Below are 17,319 nucleotides of genomic sequence, written 5' to 3' on the forward strand. Positions count from 1 at the left end.
TGGCCAACACCACCGTGTCACCCACCCCGCGGCACCGAGAGCCAAGCCCGGTCCTTCCCTACACCCCCAGGGAGGGTGGCTCCAACCCGGGCAGCCCATCCCAAGGCTTAATCACCGACTCAGGAAATTCTTCCCAATGTTCAAATAGTGACACAGAGGGTTCCCATCTGCACTGTGTGCTGTTAGGGTGCTGTTGCTGTGATCCAAACCACAACAAATTGCTGCCCCTGGGCACTACGGCACAACTCATATGTGGAAATTGGGGATATCCAGCGCCTTCATGCTGCAGCTGCTGTTTTTCCAGATAAACTAGCAAAGGACACCTCAACATTAACAAGGCAGTGGCTTCGGCTGTCCCAGGAAAGCCACCCCAGCCTTGGAGACACTGAATGGCACACCCGGGGATCACATAAATGTGCATTTAGGCCATCAGTGTTCAGTGCCAGCAGAGAGCCTCTCTGATGGAGAGCAGCAGTTCTGTCAATCACTTTAAAAGACAAGGAGCTCCATTCCATTAAATGGAATAGTTGAATCCCACATGCTTTATTCACAATAAACTATCTATTTTGTCAATTCTGGAATGCCAGAGTCTTCCTGAGAAAGCTTTTGCTTCTTGGGAATGCTGTTTTCAGTGTGCCTGCATGAAGCAGTGGATCTCTCAAATCAAGCTGTCCATAGGTTTTGTGGGACCTCAGCTGTGGTTCCTTCACAACCCAAAAGCAACTGAGAACCTCTTGCTTTGTCTCAGGCTCACTGGCAAGACCAGATGGTCCTTCCCATGTCAAAGTCCTGTTTGCAGGCCCTTTAAAAGGGCACTAAAGTGACCACATGATTTATTAGCTGGTATAAACATACCCCAACATCTGCTTCCACAAGCATGCCCATGGTCACACCACCACCAGGACAGACAACCCTTTGGCCAGGGCAAGACTAAAATATGGTTCTGGGGAGATGATGTTCTTCTGGGACACCTCCCTGAAGGGTCAGGTCCTCAAATCCAAAGCCTATTTCACAGTTACTGCCTACCCTAAAGGGAAAGATTTTCATACCCAAGATCAGTAACATTCTTACCCTCTGAGCATTCCTTAATCAATCAGATCTGTCTAAAGAAAACTCAATTGACAGAAAGTAATGGCATAATCTGTTCTTCTGTATTTTTTCATATCAATATAGGAAAAATGAGGTCAATGAGAAAGGCTTATCCCCAACATTAGAGCTTCCATAGTCCATTCTTTCTAGGAATATCCTGGGACTACTTAAAGCTGCTTGAGAAACCCATCTGATTCCTACAGGGGGGATTACTGCCTTTAGCACAGGCTGATATTGCTTTAATGAAGTTTGGCTAGACCAGAGCACAGCATGAAGAGAAGCACAGCAGACAGAAGTATCAGTGGCTGATTCCCAGGAAATTCTGGGTAGTTATGCATTCATTCCTTGGTACACTCCTGTGCTAAACACTGAGGCTTTTATAGAAACTCTGCAGTCACTGGCAAAATTGTCCCTGTTCTCAGTAGGCTTCATCTCCTGTTTGGCTGACTTATAGTTAAAGATCCATTTGTTTCTAGAGTGTACAGCCAGAAAGCAGGGTAGAGAGGATCTGAGGTACTGATTTCAAAGGTGTGCAAAAGCATTTCTTTGTCAGCAATGGAGTAAAATGACACAGTCTTCTTCTGTAGCTCCAAGAAAACTCCAACCTTCAGTGGTTTGTCCTTATGCAATAATGTTTCTTGATTCTTATGCCATGCTGACAGCTGTTTTTTAGGACCCAGCCATTCTACACACCAGGAATGCTCAGTTCTTCCCAATTTGTCCCTTTTACCAATCATCGCATGAGCAACTCCAACAGCCCACCCATCACTGTCCTTGGTAATTACTTCCCAGTAGTGGCACCCAGTAGAGAAGCCCTGTGAACACATGACCTGGCTGATGCAGAATCTCTTGGGTGATGGTTGATAACTGGCCAGGTGGCTGGAAACCATCACCCTCCTGTTCTGGGCTGTGAGTGCCAGGCGCTCGTGTACTCTTGTGGGGTCAAAAGTCACATCCTCTGCCCCTGGAAGGCAGAAAGAAAAATATTCTCACAGGCAGGCAACAAGAAGGCAGGTGCATCCCTGCTCCAGAAGAGAAATGAAACCCAATGATCAAACCATAAACCTGAATCAAAGTTCAAAAATCCTCAATCAAGCACTATCAACTGTATCCTGGGCATACTGAAACATGTAACAGGCACAACTGTGTAAATATCCATGACAGACTCATATGCACTCCAATGGAAAGGTGAAAGTACCTTGCATCCTACCAGATGGATTTTATTCCTACCCACAATCTTTTTTTTTTAAAAATTACCTTTCTGTCAATAAAAAATGGGATGCTTACCTTCATAAAGCTTACAGTCATCTGTTCACTGGGACACGTTCTTACTTATTTTATCAGCAAAAACATTTGTTTGCTGTGTTAAGCTACAGCTGTAGTAGAGTGTGTTGACTGCAAAAATGGTCTGTCAAAATGCTGCAGAATTCAAGTAACAACTGCAATAACTACAGCTTAACAGCAAAGAGCAGTGGCTGCCTGAACACCAGCTCAGACTCCACAGGCAGCACAAGCCACCACACAGCTTACACAAAACAGGTTTCTTATCTCTTTTTTATCCTACATCCGCAGTCAGGTACAATGTTACATTATGTGCCAGTAACTGATTCATTCATGGCAACTCCATTGTGTTCCATGGCTCAGTAAACAGCCACATTTCCTGCTGATGTTGGCAGGACAGTTTTCTTCAGCAAACTCAGTCTCAGGGTCACCTGGATGTGTTGAGAGTCCTGCTGGCTGGGATACTTACACTGGGAAAACTGGCTGGAAATGGCTGGTTCAGGACTTTCAGCTGCAGACTCTGGAGGTGATGAGCTGACACTTGGCTCCTGGTCTGAGTCTGGAGGATGCACTAAATACAAAAATGAGTGAAGTGTTAAGGCATTTCTTCAAAATGTACACAGGAAGTATTTAAGCTTCTAAAGGAAAACACACCTTAAATAAACCCAGCTACTTGTTCAAGTGCAAAACAAGGAGCTGCATTTTTTGATTGTATAAATTACAAAGAACATGTAGGCAAACATTTTAACCCAAAATTAACAAAACACTCTATGCTGCTGTGGTCACAGGGGAACTGTCAGAAGAGTGAGATGGGTAAAGCAGTTGGATCATTCTGTGAAGATGAAGCAGTTTCTGTCTTAAAAATTTTTACAGTGTTCTTTAGTATTTGCTGAGTATTGTGTTTCTTGTTTTATCTGCACAAAGTAATTTTTTACTCTATTTGCTAAATCCACTGCCTTTAAGAAAAAGATTTCAAAATAAGGGAAACTCACCTGGTGAGAGATGCTGAGCATAATTCTCCAAGAGTAAAATTTCCAACTTTCTCTTAAGATCTTCCACAGCACTTTTGACAACATTAAGCTTTTCATCAAGTGTAATTTTATTTATTGTCAAAGGTGAGCCTTCGTGCCTCTGCCCCTCACATAAGTCTCTCTAATAATGAAAGAAGGATCAAGGGAAAGATGTAAACAGCAGCAGTTATTTAATCTCACAGATCAGATTATAATATAAAGGCCAAGTGGAAAAAGAGCAGTGATCTCTCCAAGAATCTTACTCTTTGTATCAAAAGTTTCCTTTATAGGACAGTTACCTGAGCAAAACAACCTGAAATCTCATAGAAAACAGTGAAGGATATTCTTATTAAAAAATAAAAAGACTGTGTTTTCCCCAAGAAAACCAAGAATGCAACTAATTTTTCTTTTATAGATATATATCACAACTTCCTTAAGTATTCATATGAATACACGAAGTTGCTCTCTTTACTTCCTTCTTCTTCTTCTTCTTCTAGAACCGAAACCAAAAGTATGAAAATGTCTCAGTGTGAGGAAAGGGTAAAGCTACTTTTCCTAAATTTAGAAATTGTGGAAATCTACATCTGAAGTTGCTCTGTTGGTCTGTGTGTACAGTCTGTAGGAGGAAACAGCCTTTTGGAGGCTGGATTCATCTCCTTTGCAGGAGGATATCTCAGGTAGGCCAGATAACACTGAAAGTACCCATTCCTCCTCACTGCCTGCAACAGGACCCTGGATCAGGTGAATTCCAGTGTGGGCACCTGTGTCTGGGTCCTGGAAGTCTAATTCTGCCTCATGGCACTGCTCCACCCAGTGAGCCCCACTCCAAATTCCTGCTGGCTAACTTGCATCACTTGGCACTGCTGTTTTCAACATCAAACCTGGCTCTGCACAATTTGAAGTGCTTTAACTGCACCTTTTGAGAGCCCTTGACGTGTTTTCCACAAGAAAACAAACATTGAATAACAAAATATTGAATAACTCTGTGAGTTTTTTACCTTGCATACCTTTGTGTAAATACAAATTCTGGAAAATAAAAATATCATGAAAGATCTTAACTTTAGATTTGACTGAGGACTGAATTTCAGCACTGCAGCTCCCACTTCATTCCAGCTCACCAATATCTTCAGAAAAAATCTAGTTCTGAATTCCATTCCCAGCCTGTGCCTCCCTCAGTACTTTTTTTTCCTCTGAATTTCTCAGCCCAAACTCTCCCTGCTGACAGCCAAGTCCATGGATTGGCACCATTGTCTTTATGAGAATGGTGCAGTGGGGACCTCAAAGGTGCTCTGTACATATTCAGCTACCCCAGACAGTGATCTTGAGTTTCTACCCACATTCTGCCACCTCATTTCATCACTTACAGTTTGGGCTTTGATGTCTGTGAGCTGGTGAATAGTCTCTTCAATTTTCTGTTGAGCAGCTTTTTGCTGTTGTTCAATGAACATCAGTGTGTTTCTCTCCTGTCTTTCAACATATTCCTTCATGCAACAGAAATCTTTAATAATCTGGCTTTTGATCTGAGATGTATATTCCTGAAAGGCAGAAAATATGGAGATCATTGTGTGGTTAGGAAAGATGCATGGAATATGAGAATTACTGCCCTATCCAATGTGCTCTTTGACTGACCCCTGCAGACCAGAAAACTTTGTTCAAAGGAATAAAATACATTTGACACTATCCTGCATTACCTGCAATGAGATTTTGGGCATGGTAAGGATCATGAATATTTTATGGCCAGTGGAGTCTGCTTGACAGCTCAGAAAGTTCAATATTCCCTCTTATGATTTGTAATTTGCATCTCAGCATACCAGAAACATTCAGGCTACTCCTGGGATAAGGAGAAAAATGCAACAATCCACAATTCCAGTGGCCTTTGTGCCAGCCAAGACACAAATTAGTGCAGCTGATGCCATATATTCATTCTCATCAGTAAAAACAGAATTGTGACAGAAAGGAAGGAAACAAAAAGGCAGATTCCAGCTCTGAACTGGAAGGCAACCCTGCAGTCAAACACATCTCCAGCCCAGAACAGTGCAAAATTTACTGTAGGTGATGACTGTACAATGTGTACCTTTGTTTTATTGAGGTCTTTCCTCAACAGGTGGATGCTCTCTGCAGTTATTTCTTGTTGCTTGGAGCTCTCCCATATTTCTTCCTCCTTTAAAGTGACACATTGGACTATTTATCTATATAAACCTCAGAGAAAGCATAACTAGGCTAAGCTGCAGGATAATAAAAATTCCCTACATGACTGACATTAGTTAAGCAATGGATTGTTTGAGGAGGTGCCTGAGAGACACAATTCTGAGTAGGAATAATCACAATGAAGTCAACATCAACAATCACCAATTAATTAGGTATTCAACTATAATTGCGAGCTTCGATATGCTCTAAGCTTGACTGAAAAAGATACATATGTGCTAAAATAATGAAGGCCAATATATTTTTCTCATCTCCTCCTCTGGGAGTCGTTTTAAGCAGAGACCTAGATCATGAATCTGTCCCATTTTGTGCCATGAAGCTGGGTGGAGCTGTAGCACTGTCTAATAACGCTATGTATCCTTTCAGCAGCCTCCAATGCAGTGCTGATGCAATAAATAACCCCCAGCACAAAGAAATCACTTACTACTTTTGTGCATCAGCTGAATATGTACAGGAATTAGTTCTTCTAATTGAGCTGTGCAGCTCTCAATGTGTCAGACACCAGCACTCAGCCCCAAACACTGTGAGCCGAACCCATGTGCTCAATGTGTTGCTGTGCCGCGGGATGGAACCCGGGCTGTGCCGTGGGATGGAACCCCGGCCATGGAACCCGGGCTGTGCCGTGGGATGGAACCCCGAGCTGTGCCGTGGGATGGAACCCGGGCTGTGCCGTGGGATGGAACCCCGAGCTGTGCCGTGGGATGGAACCCCGAGCTGTGCCGTGGGATGGAACCCGGACTGTCCCGAGTGCCGCTCTTGCTGTCCCAGAATGCGACGGGCAGGACTCCCTGGTGTCGGGGGATGTCATCCCGGGATGTAACCCCGGGATGTCCCGGGGTGTCGCGGAGGAGCCCCAGGATGTCGAGAGGTGAAGCTCCCGGTGTCGGGGAGCCCGGGCTGCCTCCGGCCGTACCTTCTCCCCACGTCCCCGCCCCGCCGAGCTCAGGCCGTTGCAGGCAGCAGCTCCATGGGCTCCCGGCTCCTCCTGTGCATCCAACTCTTCCTTCAGCTCCCGCGGGATGAAGCTGAGCAGCGCGGCCAGCTCGCGGTTGGGCCGCAGCTGCTGAGGCTCGAAGGGGCTCCGGCAGAGCGGGCAGCGGGCGCTGGGCCGGCCCGCGCAGTAGCAGAGGATGCAGCCCCGGCAGAAGCTGTGGCCGCAGCCCGGGAGCCGCACGGGCTCCGCGAAGAGCTGCAGGCAGCAGGAGCACTGCAGCTCCAGCCCCTCCAGCTCCAGCACGGCGGCCATGGCCGGGCCCGGGGCGGAGCGCAGCGGCCGCGCGGTTTCGATTCCCCCGGGCCCCTCCTCCGGTGCCGAGAACGGCCCGGGCGCGCCGGCTCTGCCGTGCCCAGCTCTGCCCCGCTTTGCTTTGCTCTGCCCCGCTCGGCTCTGCTCTGCCCCGCTCTGCTCTATTCTCCTCTGCCCTTCTCACGTGCCTTGGTCGCACGATTTGGGCTGCCGGTGGAAATGAACTGTGACGCAGAACTCTCTAGAGCCTGGCCTTCGCTTTCATTGACTGTCCAAAAAAGTCCCCGTTATCTGCACTATTTAATTTCCACTGTGAATTTCCCGATTTTGTAATAGCGAGAGTTGCTGACATGGGCAGTCTGGTGACCCAGCCGGGAGAGCAGGGGCACAGCACAGCACAGTGCAGACCTTGTCTGACTGAAGTCCGGGCTACTGGAGGGACCAAACCCTTCTGAGGTCATCCCAAGCTACTCAGGTCATCTCAAAATAACAATTAACAATGAAGACTGGCATTGTGCCTTGTACAACTCAAAAGCTGCTCTCTGTTGATTTCAGGAGCTGCAGGATTAGGCTGTTTAATAGAATTGCTGAACCACCATGTGAGCTAGAACGAATGGGGTTGTGTGGGGCAGAGCCTGGAACACAGGGAAGTTCATGGGAGCATACCAATACATAAAACTGCTGCACATTACTCGGAGCTGGACAAGGAGCTGGCTGAGAAAGGCAGAATGATGAACCAATTCAATTCCTTTGCACTATTGGGCGAGTGGGGCTGGGGGAGAAAGAAGAATTAGTGTCACTAATTCCTGCAAATATTGGCACTTCTCATTTCTGTAAAAAAAGAACTATTTAAAGTATCTCAAGACTAGCTGGCAATTGTCAGCAGAAGGTGGAAGCCTCACCAGAAACTTGGTCTGCAAGACTTCCTCTTGATTTGCAAAATAAGGCTATCTGTAAAGAAGAATTAAATGTGTGAATTACTTGCTGCTTGGTAGAACCAGATCTCAGACTTTGTCTTGAGGCATGGAACACTCAGTGCTCTGTGTCAGCCAGGGCAATCTCCATCAGCTCCTGCACAGTGGTACCTGATGAGAAGGCTCCCCTCCAACACCGAACATCAGTCCTCATTCATGGAGTGTTTGTGAGCAAGTCGCTAAAGAAAATACTTTTAAAACTTGCTTCTGCCTTTCAATATTCACTTTAATCAAGCTCATTAAGCTTCATCTGTTCCTGGGTGAGCCAGATCAATGTATGTTCTTCCTTTACTCTTGACACATTCACTGAGGCACCGTGTGGGGTTGTGCTTTGGAAAAAAATCATTGGATGTTGGATTTGCCACTCACATAATAGCCAAACAGTAGAGACTGCTGAAAGCAAGGAGCTAGAAGAATCCGTGTGATTCCATTACAGGACTGGGTCCATTACAGTATCCTCCACACCTTAAACTTGGCTTGTTTTTTTATTGTGCCAGAAATGTAGTGCTGTAAGAAACATTTATCCCACTCTGCTGAAAACAACCCTGTTCCTGTGTGGCCAGAGGCTGCAGCTAGATGGAATGTAGCTGCCTGCCTGCTCCTCCCTGTGGACATCAGAGCTGGGTGATGACTCCATTCAAGGCATCCATCCACTCCTTCTGCTGCCTGTCATTGTCACAGATAAACACAAACTCTCTCACTGGCGTGACCAGAGTGATCACTGGCTTCTTCTTCTTCACCCAGACTTTCTGGGGCAAATCATCTCGTACTTCATATCCCTCATCCTTCCTTCCAATGGAAACCTGGCCCTGTGCAAATGCATCCTGGGAAGAAGGAGGCAGAAAACAGCCATTAGCCAGCAGAGAGTGGAGCTCCAGCAGACACTGCCCTGTCCTTGACATGGGACAGGATGTGGAGATGCGTGGGGGGGAACCGATGACACAGACTGGTGACACCAGCAGGGAACACACAAAGGGCATTTTGCACTCACAGGCATTCTAAGGAGGAGAAGGCAGGGTCCCACCCTCACAGAGCTGGTTGGTGGGTGTTCAGAAGGGACAGGAAAGGACATTCCCATGGCTAAAGCAGGACATTGGGGCTGTCAGCTGGAATATTGCTCATCTTGGCTAAGGTTACAGGCACAGAGGCACTAGGGCTGGGGGAGAGGGGACATGAACCACAGGCAGCAGTTACTTTTAAAAGATCTTTCTCACAGCCACTGTACAGGCCAGAGTTCCCAACCAGCTCAGCTTCAGAGACATCCTTTGGCAAGGGAGATGGGCTCTCGAGGCTGGGCCTGCTCCAGTCTGGCAGAGCCACTGGAAAAGGTGGATGAGAACAGACCCTTCCTCCCCACCTGCTTCATGAAAGAACACTCCTCTTACCAGTGGATTTTTAAAGTACAGCAGGTTCCTTTCCTGAGAATCCAAGCAGAACCAGCGTACCTTAAAGGCCTCCTTCTGCTGCAAGGAAATGGTAGAAATTCTTTAAAGACCCAAGTCTCAAAGCAGACTTTGGTCTATTCAAATCCCAGGACCACTTAAATGACTTGGAGCTGGAGGTTCAGTTTCCTTCATCCCTGCAACTGATAACAGGACTGCTGTGTGCAGCCCTCAGCCCTCTCCTCTCCCTGGGCTCAAAATACAGATTTACATTTAATAACAATCCTTTGGACAGGGAAGTAATCAAATTAACAGGATTAAGGAAGTTGCATGAAATGGATTGAAAGCACTGCAGAGAACAACCCCTGAGTGGTGATAGTGAAAAGAGTGAGCAATCAATTTCAACAATCTGATCAGGGAGGTTGTCCCTGGAATTTTGGGTGTACAATATTAGTTGGGTTTTTTTAGGTGCCAATTCCATCAGCTACACTTACCTGACCACTCCTGAGCTATTAATTGCTCCAGACTGAACGGAAGAGGCCTCTTCTAGGACTCAACTCAGTTTAAGCAGAATTTAGGCCTCAGTAGAAAAACACAAATCTTTCATCCTCTGTGCAAATACCTGCAGAAGAGGTGTTGGGACACTGGCACCAAAGCTGGGCCAAACCCCATCATATTCAGTATCAGCACTGCACTGCTGAACTTTATAATAGGACCTGGCTCATGGTTCACTCAGAGGAGAGCAAGGCAAGAAGTGGCTGTGTTCAAACAAGACCTCAGATCTTTATCTCCTCCTTCAGCAGTGCCCAAAACCCTGCTCTTCTGTTCCAAGAGTACTGGCCCAAACACTTCCCACAATAAAACAAACCAAACTATTGGCTTCACTGTAGAGAAATTTGCTCAAATGACACTTTGCTGCTCTAAGTGGATGTGACTTAAGTGCAATGGACTCTTAAGTGAAACAGAGAAATGGGGGAGGTCAGCACATCATGTTCTGCTGTAGCAGGAGCTGCAGCTAGCAGATATAACAATCCCTGTGGTGTTGTGTAATAGCACTTTGCGTGTCCATTGACAGCTAATCCACCTTGCTTATTCTTCAAGGATTCTTCTTCCCAATCTTATTTTCCACACAAAATAAAACATGGTCCCAAAGAACATGACAGGTTTGAATATGGTTTCTTTTATCAACCCAGGAAGCAGAGAGTCACTGAGCAAATAATTTACAAGTCAGGATCATTGAACTACCAAATATTCTCTATCTGGAATGATCCTGTTTGTGTAATGCCAAATGTGCACTTACTTTTGGTCCTGTTTTCTCCATATATCCTTCTTTGACAAAACTTCTTGTGATCCTGGGTATGAGCTAGGAGAACACAAACACAAAAAAAGTCTGTGTCTGTCCCAGCCAAAACCAGGACAGGCTGTCTCATTCAAGATTGCATTTCTGCTCTGTTTTTGTGAAAGTTAATCACCATCAATTGCGGCTTTGGGGTCTGGGATTTTTTTGGCTGCTTGGTAAAGGGAAGTAAGAAGGAACATAGCATTTTTTTCTTACAGATTACACTGTGTAAGAATCACATGGAGACTTTAAGGCCTTAAATGTCAACCAAGTTTTGGCATGTTATTCAGTGTGGCTTTTTCTTCTACCTCTTCTGTCCATTCCCTGGACCCAAGTGCTGCTTTTTAAGCACCTGACTCTGTCAGAAGAAGTGAGAAAATGTCTTCCCATGCTATATTTGGCTAGACTGCTTCAAGCCCTGTTGAGTTCTCACCTCAGGCTCAGGGAGATTTGGGAAGGTTGTTCTGAGATAATGGTAACGTGCTGCCCGAATGGCATTGAACCAGTCAACAATCTCCTGGGGAAACAGCAAACACAAACATCAACAAGAAGAGTAAGAGCACTGCTTCTCCAAAATGCCTTTCTCCTTCCTTGTGACCTCTTTGTAAAGAGGTACTTTCTCCCCAAGGGGCAGAGAGGGTCAGTGATTTGCCCCAGACACCTGAAAAACATTGACCCTTGAAAATAATTTAAGAATGCCCCTCCTGGGAGGTCCAAGACATTCTCAGCATGGACAGTCACCCAAGTCTGTATACACAGGCTTTTTCAGTTGATTCAGTTATGGGTTGTTTAGAAACCTCTGCCTGGAAAGACACAAGAACTCTGGTGAAGGAAGAAACAGAAGTCTAACAATATCTATAGGGATACTTTTTAAAATTATCATTGTTGGCTTGGAAATAATGTAGAACAATATTCTTTATGCGTGCCAAGAATTTACCATGAAATTGTAAGAAAAACCCACATAAAACCATGAGGCAGTTACCTTACAGAGATTTACATCCATGTACCACTTCAGACTATCCAAAGGGTGAGGTTGAATATATGCCCCAACAGAAAAGGAGCAGGATGCTACAGTTAGATGCTACAGTTAGGAGTATCAAATTCTGCAACTTGCTATATTCTACAAGTCTTAGTGATCCCAACTAAAACCAGATCTTGCAGACACAGTAACTCTTCCAAAATACAGATCCAACATCTAAGCATCTGCTTACTCCAGAATCTCCATTATATTCACCTTTCCACTTTCGTGATAGACAAAAAGGTTCCTTGTTTGACCATCTGTGATGTATGTGATCTGCAGCCCATGATTGTGTCCTATTTTCTCCACCTGGAACATTGCATTCAGAGTCTCAACGCTGATAACGGCTTTTGGAACTTTGGACTGTGAAATGAAAAGCATCACTTTATTAAAGTGTTCTCAGGGAATGTACTGCAGGACAGATCAGCTGCATGAGACCAAACCCCTACTGAGAAGAAAGCAGATGTCCTAAAATATCTGAATATTGCATATACTGAAACATAAAGCCTTAACTATATGCAACATAAAACCACTTAGATTCCTCCACAAATGCTGGATCACTACTGAGGAGGGCTGGGTGTGCACTGCATCCTCCCAGTCAGAGAACAGTTAGCTCCAGTGTCTCACAGAAAGGAGTCATGACAGAACCCTGCTGCAGGAGCAGATGAGAGGATATTTTGGTAATGGAAGAGGTAACAACTGCCAGCAGATCTCTTCTTTGTTTTCCTATTCAACTGCCAGTACCCATTTCCTTTGTTCACTAAGAAGGAGGAGGCTGCAAGGCTGAGATAAGGGAAGAGAAAAAGAACTAAATCCAAAATTGCCCAATATACCACATATATTAAGGGAGAAACTTGTCCACTCCTCTAAGCACAGGCTGGCCACAAAACTAGAAACAAAGCTACTTGTGCTGGGTTTTGCCCACAAAGAGCAAGGTCTGAGGGTGGGTGTAGACCTGCTACCTATGGCCAGCTCTGGCTGAAGAACTCACTTCTTTGGTGTAGTACTTCATCAGCCCTTCCTTTGCTGACAGGAGAAACTGCCTCTTCTGGAACTGTCTGCGTCCCTTCCCAAGCTTCCAGAGGCATCCTTCACGGCTGCCTGCAGAGCAGACAGGAAAGTGTCAGACAAGGGTGGCACAAGGGCAGGACTATTTAGCTAAGGTGATATGGCACAGTTTCAAGTCTCTTCTCCATCTGAGAATTTTCCCCTCATGAAAAAATAAGTGGAAGAAATAGAGAACTGTAAGACCTGAATATACCCTTGCACTTGTGTAAGTGCCTTTTCTTAGGAGTTTCTTCTCAAAGCTAGACTCAAAGCAGTGACTGCACATTCAGCAGTTCAAATGTGACAAGCCAACCTTAGAGATCTCCAAAGCTGCCAACAGAACATTGTGCTGTTGGCCTTGAGACTGAGACCTCCCTGACAATCCTTTTACCTGCAGAACAGGGATCATGGCAGACTCCAGTGTCAAGAAATTCCCCACGCTCATATTTAGCTCTAATCCACTGCTGTCTTAAAACCCTGAAAGAGGAAAACATGGATAAAGCTGATCTGTCTCTACTCTAGCTTCAGCAGCCAGCCAGGGAGACCTGAAAGGGAAGCAAATGCAAAGGTCTGCAGCAGTGAAGACACCATCAACTTACATGCAGTCATGAGACTTGGGGATGTAATAGTATGGAGGGACCTTTGCCTCATATTTAGCTTTGGCCCAGAGATTTCCGTGATTCCTCATAAACTGAAATACAAAATTAATTACAGTTAGGTGTGCCACTGCAAATCAACACCAAGTCATAAACACAGAATGTGACTTGTATCAAAGGGTGTGATGCACTTTTTTCTGAGTCTTGCCATAACTCTCAGTGTGTATTTACATACATTTATCAATTCACTTTGGCATTATAGTTTGCTGGTTTTAGGTGGATGCATCTTTGTCAGTATTTACAGTTGTGAACCATTTGTGAAGAAATACAAACTGTGGTTGTTCATGAAAAGAACAAAAGAAAAATAGGAGAACATTTATATATTATCTCCCCATTCCTTCATCTCCTCCCAGATATTAACTGTGATTGTATTATTAACACAATTCAACCAAATGCTGAGAGGCTGAACCAAAATTTAAGAAGGGTATGTTTCTTAATTGAACATACTGCCAGGAAATATCTGTGGGTTTCTAAGCCACAGGAAGAAGTTTCTGTGTATACAAAAATACACACCACAGACTGTAAGGAACATGGTCACCTAGCAGTGACCTATCAGTGTAATTTGATCGAGCAGGTCATAAAAATCCCCCTAAAGTAACCCATGCATTAACACGGCTCTGTTGCACTGTCCATGGTGGATGGCACAGGAAGGGTCCCTTCCACATGGCAGGGAAGGTTATGAAATGTGGAGAATTATTACTTTTTCCTCTATACCTCTATTAAATTGCTCTCCCAGAAGTCAAGCCGAAGGGATTTGACTCTGCTGATTTCAGGAAGATTGCGATGAATTCCAGAGCAATTCAAACAAATGAATATTCCAAGTTTGTAAGAAGCCCACTCTGGATCTAGATAAAAACACAAACAATCAATTAATACACAGGAAAAGGCACATCCACTGGCAAGGATGAAAACCCACATCTGATGCACAGTCCAGGCTTCACACCTAGTAAACACCTCGAATCCCACCCCACTGTTTATGGCTGTCACTTCACTGTGTTCAGGGGAACAATACTGGCTTTCCCCAGGGAACGATGTGGCCCCTGCACTTGTACATTCTTTAACTGCCTATTTGCTTTAAAATTAAGGTGACTGTGCAGGCAGGTGAGTGGTGATGGAAAAGCTCAGCTAATTATTATTTCTGCACGAAAAGCTGCTGTTGCTGAACTAACAGTGGCAGGAAGGCGCCGACAGTGCGCACTGTGGAGAGTACAACGGAGTACAACCCCGACAGCGCGGGCTCTGTCCGTGCCCGCGAAAGCTCCGGCTCTTGCTGCTGCTACATCCCCTGCCGCAGCTTTGACAGGCGCATCCGTACAGGCACTGAGGGTTCTGGCAGGACCATTTCCTTGGATTGCGCCACCGCCCACTTCTCCCTATCACGCTGAACAGAAGCAACTTGACGCCTCCTTCAGCTGCCGCTGGCTCCCGCCGGACCCACCCGAACGGGCACCGGCGCCAGCACGGCGCGGGGGCTCCGCCGGGTTTTCCGCGCTTTTCCTGCCCCATTCCCCGAGCTGAAAATCACCCCACGCACCCTCCTGCTCCTGCAGCCTCGTGCCCTGTCCACAAATAACCTGGGGAAGCGCCGGGTGCTGAGGTCGTTTCCCGCTCCCTTGCTGCGGTTCCCCGGCCCCGCGAGGCTCCCGAGCGCCGCGTCCCGGAGCGGGCAGCGCCGCGTCCCGGAGCGGGCAGCGCCGCGTCCCGGAGCGGGCAGCGCCGCGGGACCGGAGCGGGCAGCGCCGCGGGACCGGAGCGGGCAGCGCCGCGGGACCGGAGCGGGCAGCGCCGCGGGACCGGCCGCAGCCGCCTGCGGGACACGGAGCGAGCACGGAGCGAGCGGCCCCAGCTGCGGACCGGGCCGGCCGGCGCCCACACGGCGCCACGGCCCGAGGGGGCGGTCGGCCCTCGTCACGGCCGCCGTCTCTGCTCTCTGGGAACCGAGGGGCGCTGCCCGGCGGAGCCGCCTCACCTGGGTCCCCGCAGTCGGCGCAGCGATCGTTACCGGTCCCGGCCGCCCTCTGCAGCTCCAGCAGCAGCGCCTTGTTGTGGTCGTAGTCCATCGCCCGCGGTGCCCGGCGCGGAGGCTGCGGGAGGCTCGGCCCAGCCGGCAAATGAGGAACCGGAGCGGCCCGGGACGCCCCGTCCCCTCCCGTGTCCCCGGGCGCCCCCTCCCGCCGGCGGCTCGGGGAGTGCGGCCCCCCCGGCCCGGCCCGGGGGCACCTGCCCACTGTCCCTGCCCCTGTCCCGGTCCCCCGGCACCTGCCCACTGTCCCTGCCCCTGTGCCGGCCCGGTCCCGGTCCCCCGCAGCTTTTCCTCAGAGTCGCAAGTTCTGCGCTGACATCCATTGCTAAGGGGCCCGTGTCCAGCAGGGCTCGTCCGCGCCCTCCAGGTTTGCCTCAGCCCCAGCTCTCTGTAAAAGTTTACAAAGCTTGCTGGGGAACAGAAGGGCAGCATCGACCGAAAAAGCCCCGGTACCGCCGGGGCAGGCGAGTCCCGCTCTCCCAGCGCAGCTCTGGGGGAGCTCGGTGACACCAAGCAGGGCCAGAAAAACTCTGCCCACGCATCTCAACACAGAGACAATACAGCATTTCAACCCTACTGAAAATGTTCCTCTTCCATGATAAAGCAAATGCCAAAAAGTCGTGCCTTAATATTCTGTTTATCTAAGACAAGAGAAAAGACAAAGAGAAAAATTCGAGACAAAGATTTTCAAGATGGTCAATTAATTCAGAAAAAGATTGAGGTATTTAAATATTTTCCTAGTTTCAGGTTAAATTGAATTTGCATTGCTATGGTGCAGTAGTATACACAATGCTTCTTTACTGAAGGTTATCTAAAATCTTGTAAAAACACTGTAATTTTGTAGATGACTAAACACTAGACTAGACATGTATTAACAGTTCCAAGTACTGAAACCTTTTTTCCATCTTCTAGGCACTAAACAGCATTATGCCTTTTATTTATTTGTAACTATTGTGAAGTTATGAAATACACAGCAGCAGAATATCTGAAAAAGCTGTTCAGCTACTCACATAGAATCTCTTTTCAGCATTCTCCCTCTAGAACTGTTGCATACTGGAATGTAAACGTGGATTTAATTTTCCCCAGGTAATCTTGCAAGCCATACCAAAGCTTTTTGCTAGCTTAATTTTTGTAGTGTCCTTACAAATCCTGTGGAATAAAAGGAACATTTTGTATGACATTTGGGGAGTGGTTATTTACATATATATATTTCACAAAGCCTTAAGATTGTCTTGCTCTTGAATGGGTCCTTCCCTCCTCCAACTTCTATTCTGCAGTAGCATTAACACAGTCTAAGCCTTTGAATCAGTCTTGCAACCATAACTGCTTTTTTCTATATTATTCATGGGATGGTAGAATAATGTCACCTAATTTACATTCTGGAAAGCAATATTGGAATGACAGTAAAGAGGAAAAAAAAGCTTGAAACTTGGTTGAGATTTCCCCAAGAAGAACAAAGTTGTTGGCTTTGGTTCAAAGTTGCTGTATACCTACTAATAACTGTGCTTGAATGAGAGAGTCATTGTGAAACTCCAGGGTTGTTTTTACTTCTGATTTCAAGACACAGAAGTTAGCTGGAGGGGCAGTACATAAAGGACTAACCAGGTCCCAAACTATTGCAGGAAAATGTTTTGCATCAAAAGTAGGCAAATTTCACAGTACTGGAATGGAGCTTGTGAAACATTTCCTTCTAAGCAGAGTTAGTCAAAACCAGCCCCAGGTCCCTCTTCCTCAAGCCCATCCCTCCTGGAAACTTGCTTTATTCTAGCTTACAAAAGATGCTCACACCTGATGCATAAAAATCCAAAGGTGCTAATTTATCAGAACTCAAATTATCACACATGGATTATCCTTCATTCAGAGCTTGAGGTGATTTCATGTGGTAAATATCTGATCAAGAAGGGAAATACCTGAATTCCACCTTACCTTGTGGACACCACAGCAGATTCTGTAAACAACTTTTAAGGCAGTTATTAAAACCAGAGCTGACTTCAAAAGAAGGTAAATTGTCTCTCACTGCTTTCTAACTTGGGTCTTTCAAATTATCCC

General features: G+C 46.5%; 2 protein-coding genes across 2 annotated transcripts; both read right to left on the reverse strand.

Annotated features, from left to right (window-relative positions):
* Positions 1-658: 658 nt before the first annotated feature.
* Positions 659-6,831, reverse strand: RNF135 (ring finger protein 135). The gene is made up of 7 exons (XM_059485812.1): positions 6,499-6,831; positions 5,455-5,541; positions 4,745-4,915; positions 3,363-3,522; positions 2,840-2,941; positions 1,064-2,053; positions 659-1,027 (listed from the first exon to the last, which is right to left on the reverse strand). The coding sequence occupies exons 1-6, from the start codon at positions 6,829-6,831 to the stop codon at positions 1,518-1,520; spliced, it is 1,389 nt and encodes a 462-aa protein (XP_059341795.1). The 3' UTR covers positions 659-1,027; positions 1,064-1,517.
* Positions 6,832-8,060: 1,229 nt separating this feature from the next.
* Positions 8,061-15,307, reverse strand: ADAP2 (ArfGAP with dual PH domains 2). The gene is made up of 10 exons (XM_059485799.1): positions 15,217-15,307; positions 13,962-14,092; positions 13,191-13,282; positions 12,983-13,068; positions 12,536-12,645; positions 11,761-11,907; positions 10,960-11,043; positions 10,488-10,550; positions 9,191-9,268; positions 8,061-8,629 (listed from the first exon to the last, which is right to left on the reverse strand). Exons 1-10 carry the CDS (start codon positions 15,305-15,307, stop codon positions 8,420-8,422), a joined length of 1,092 nt encoding a protein of 363 aa, XP_059341782.1. The 3' UTR covers positions 8,061-8,419.
* Positions 15,308-17,319: the final 2,012 nt, after the last annotated feature.

The sequence above is a fragment of the Ammospiza nelsoni genome, chromosome 19 (genome assembly GCF_027579445.1).
Source record: "Ammospiza nelsoni isolate bAmmNel1 chromosome 19, bAmmNel1.pri, whole genome shotgun sequence".
Taxonomy (NCBI): Eukaryota; Metazoa; Chordata; class Aves; order Passeriformes; family Passerellidae; genus Ammospiza; species Ammospiza nelsoni.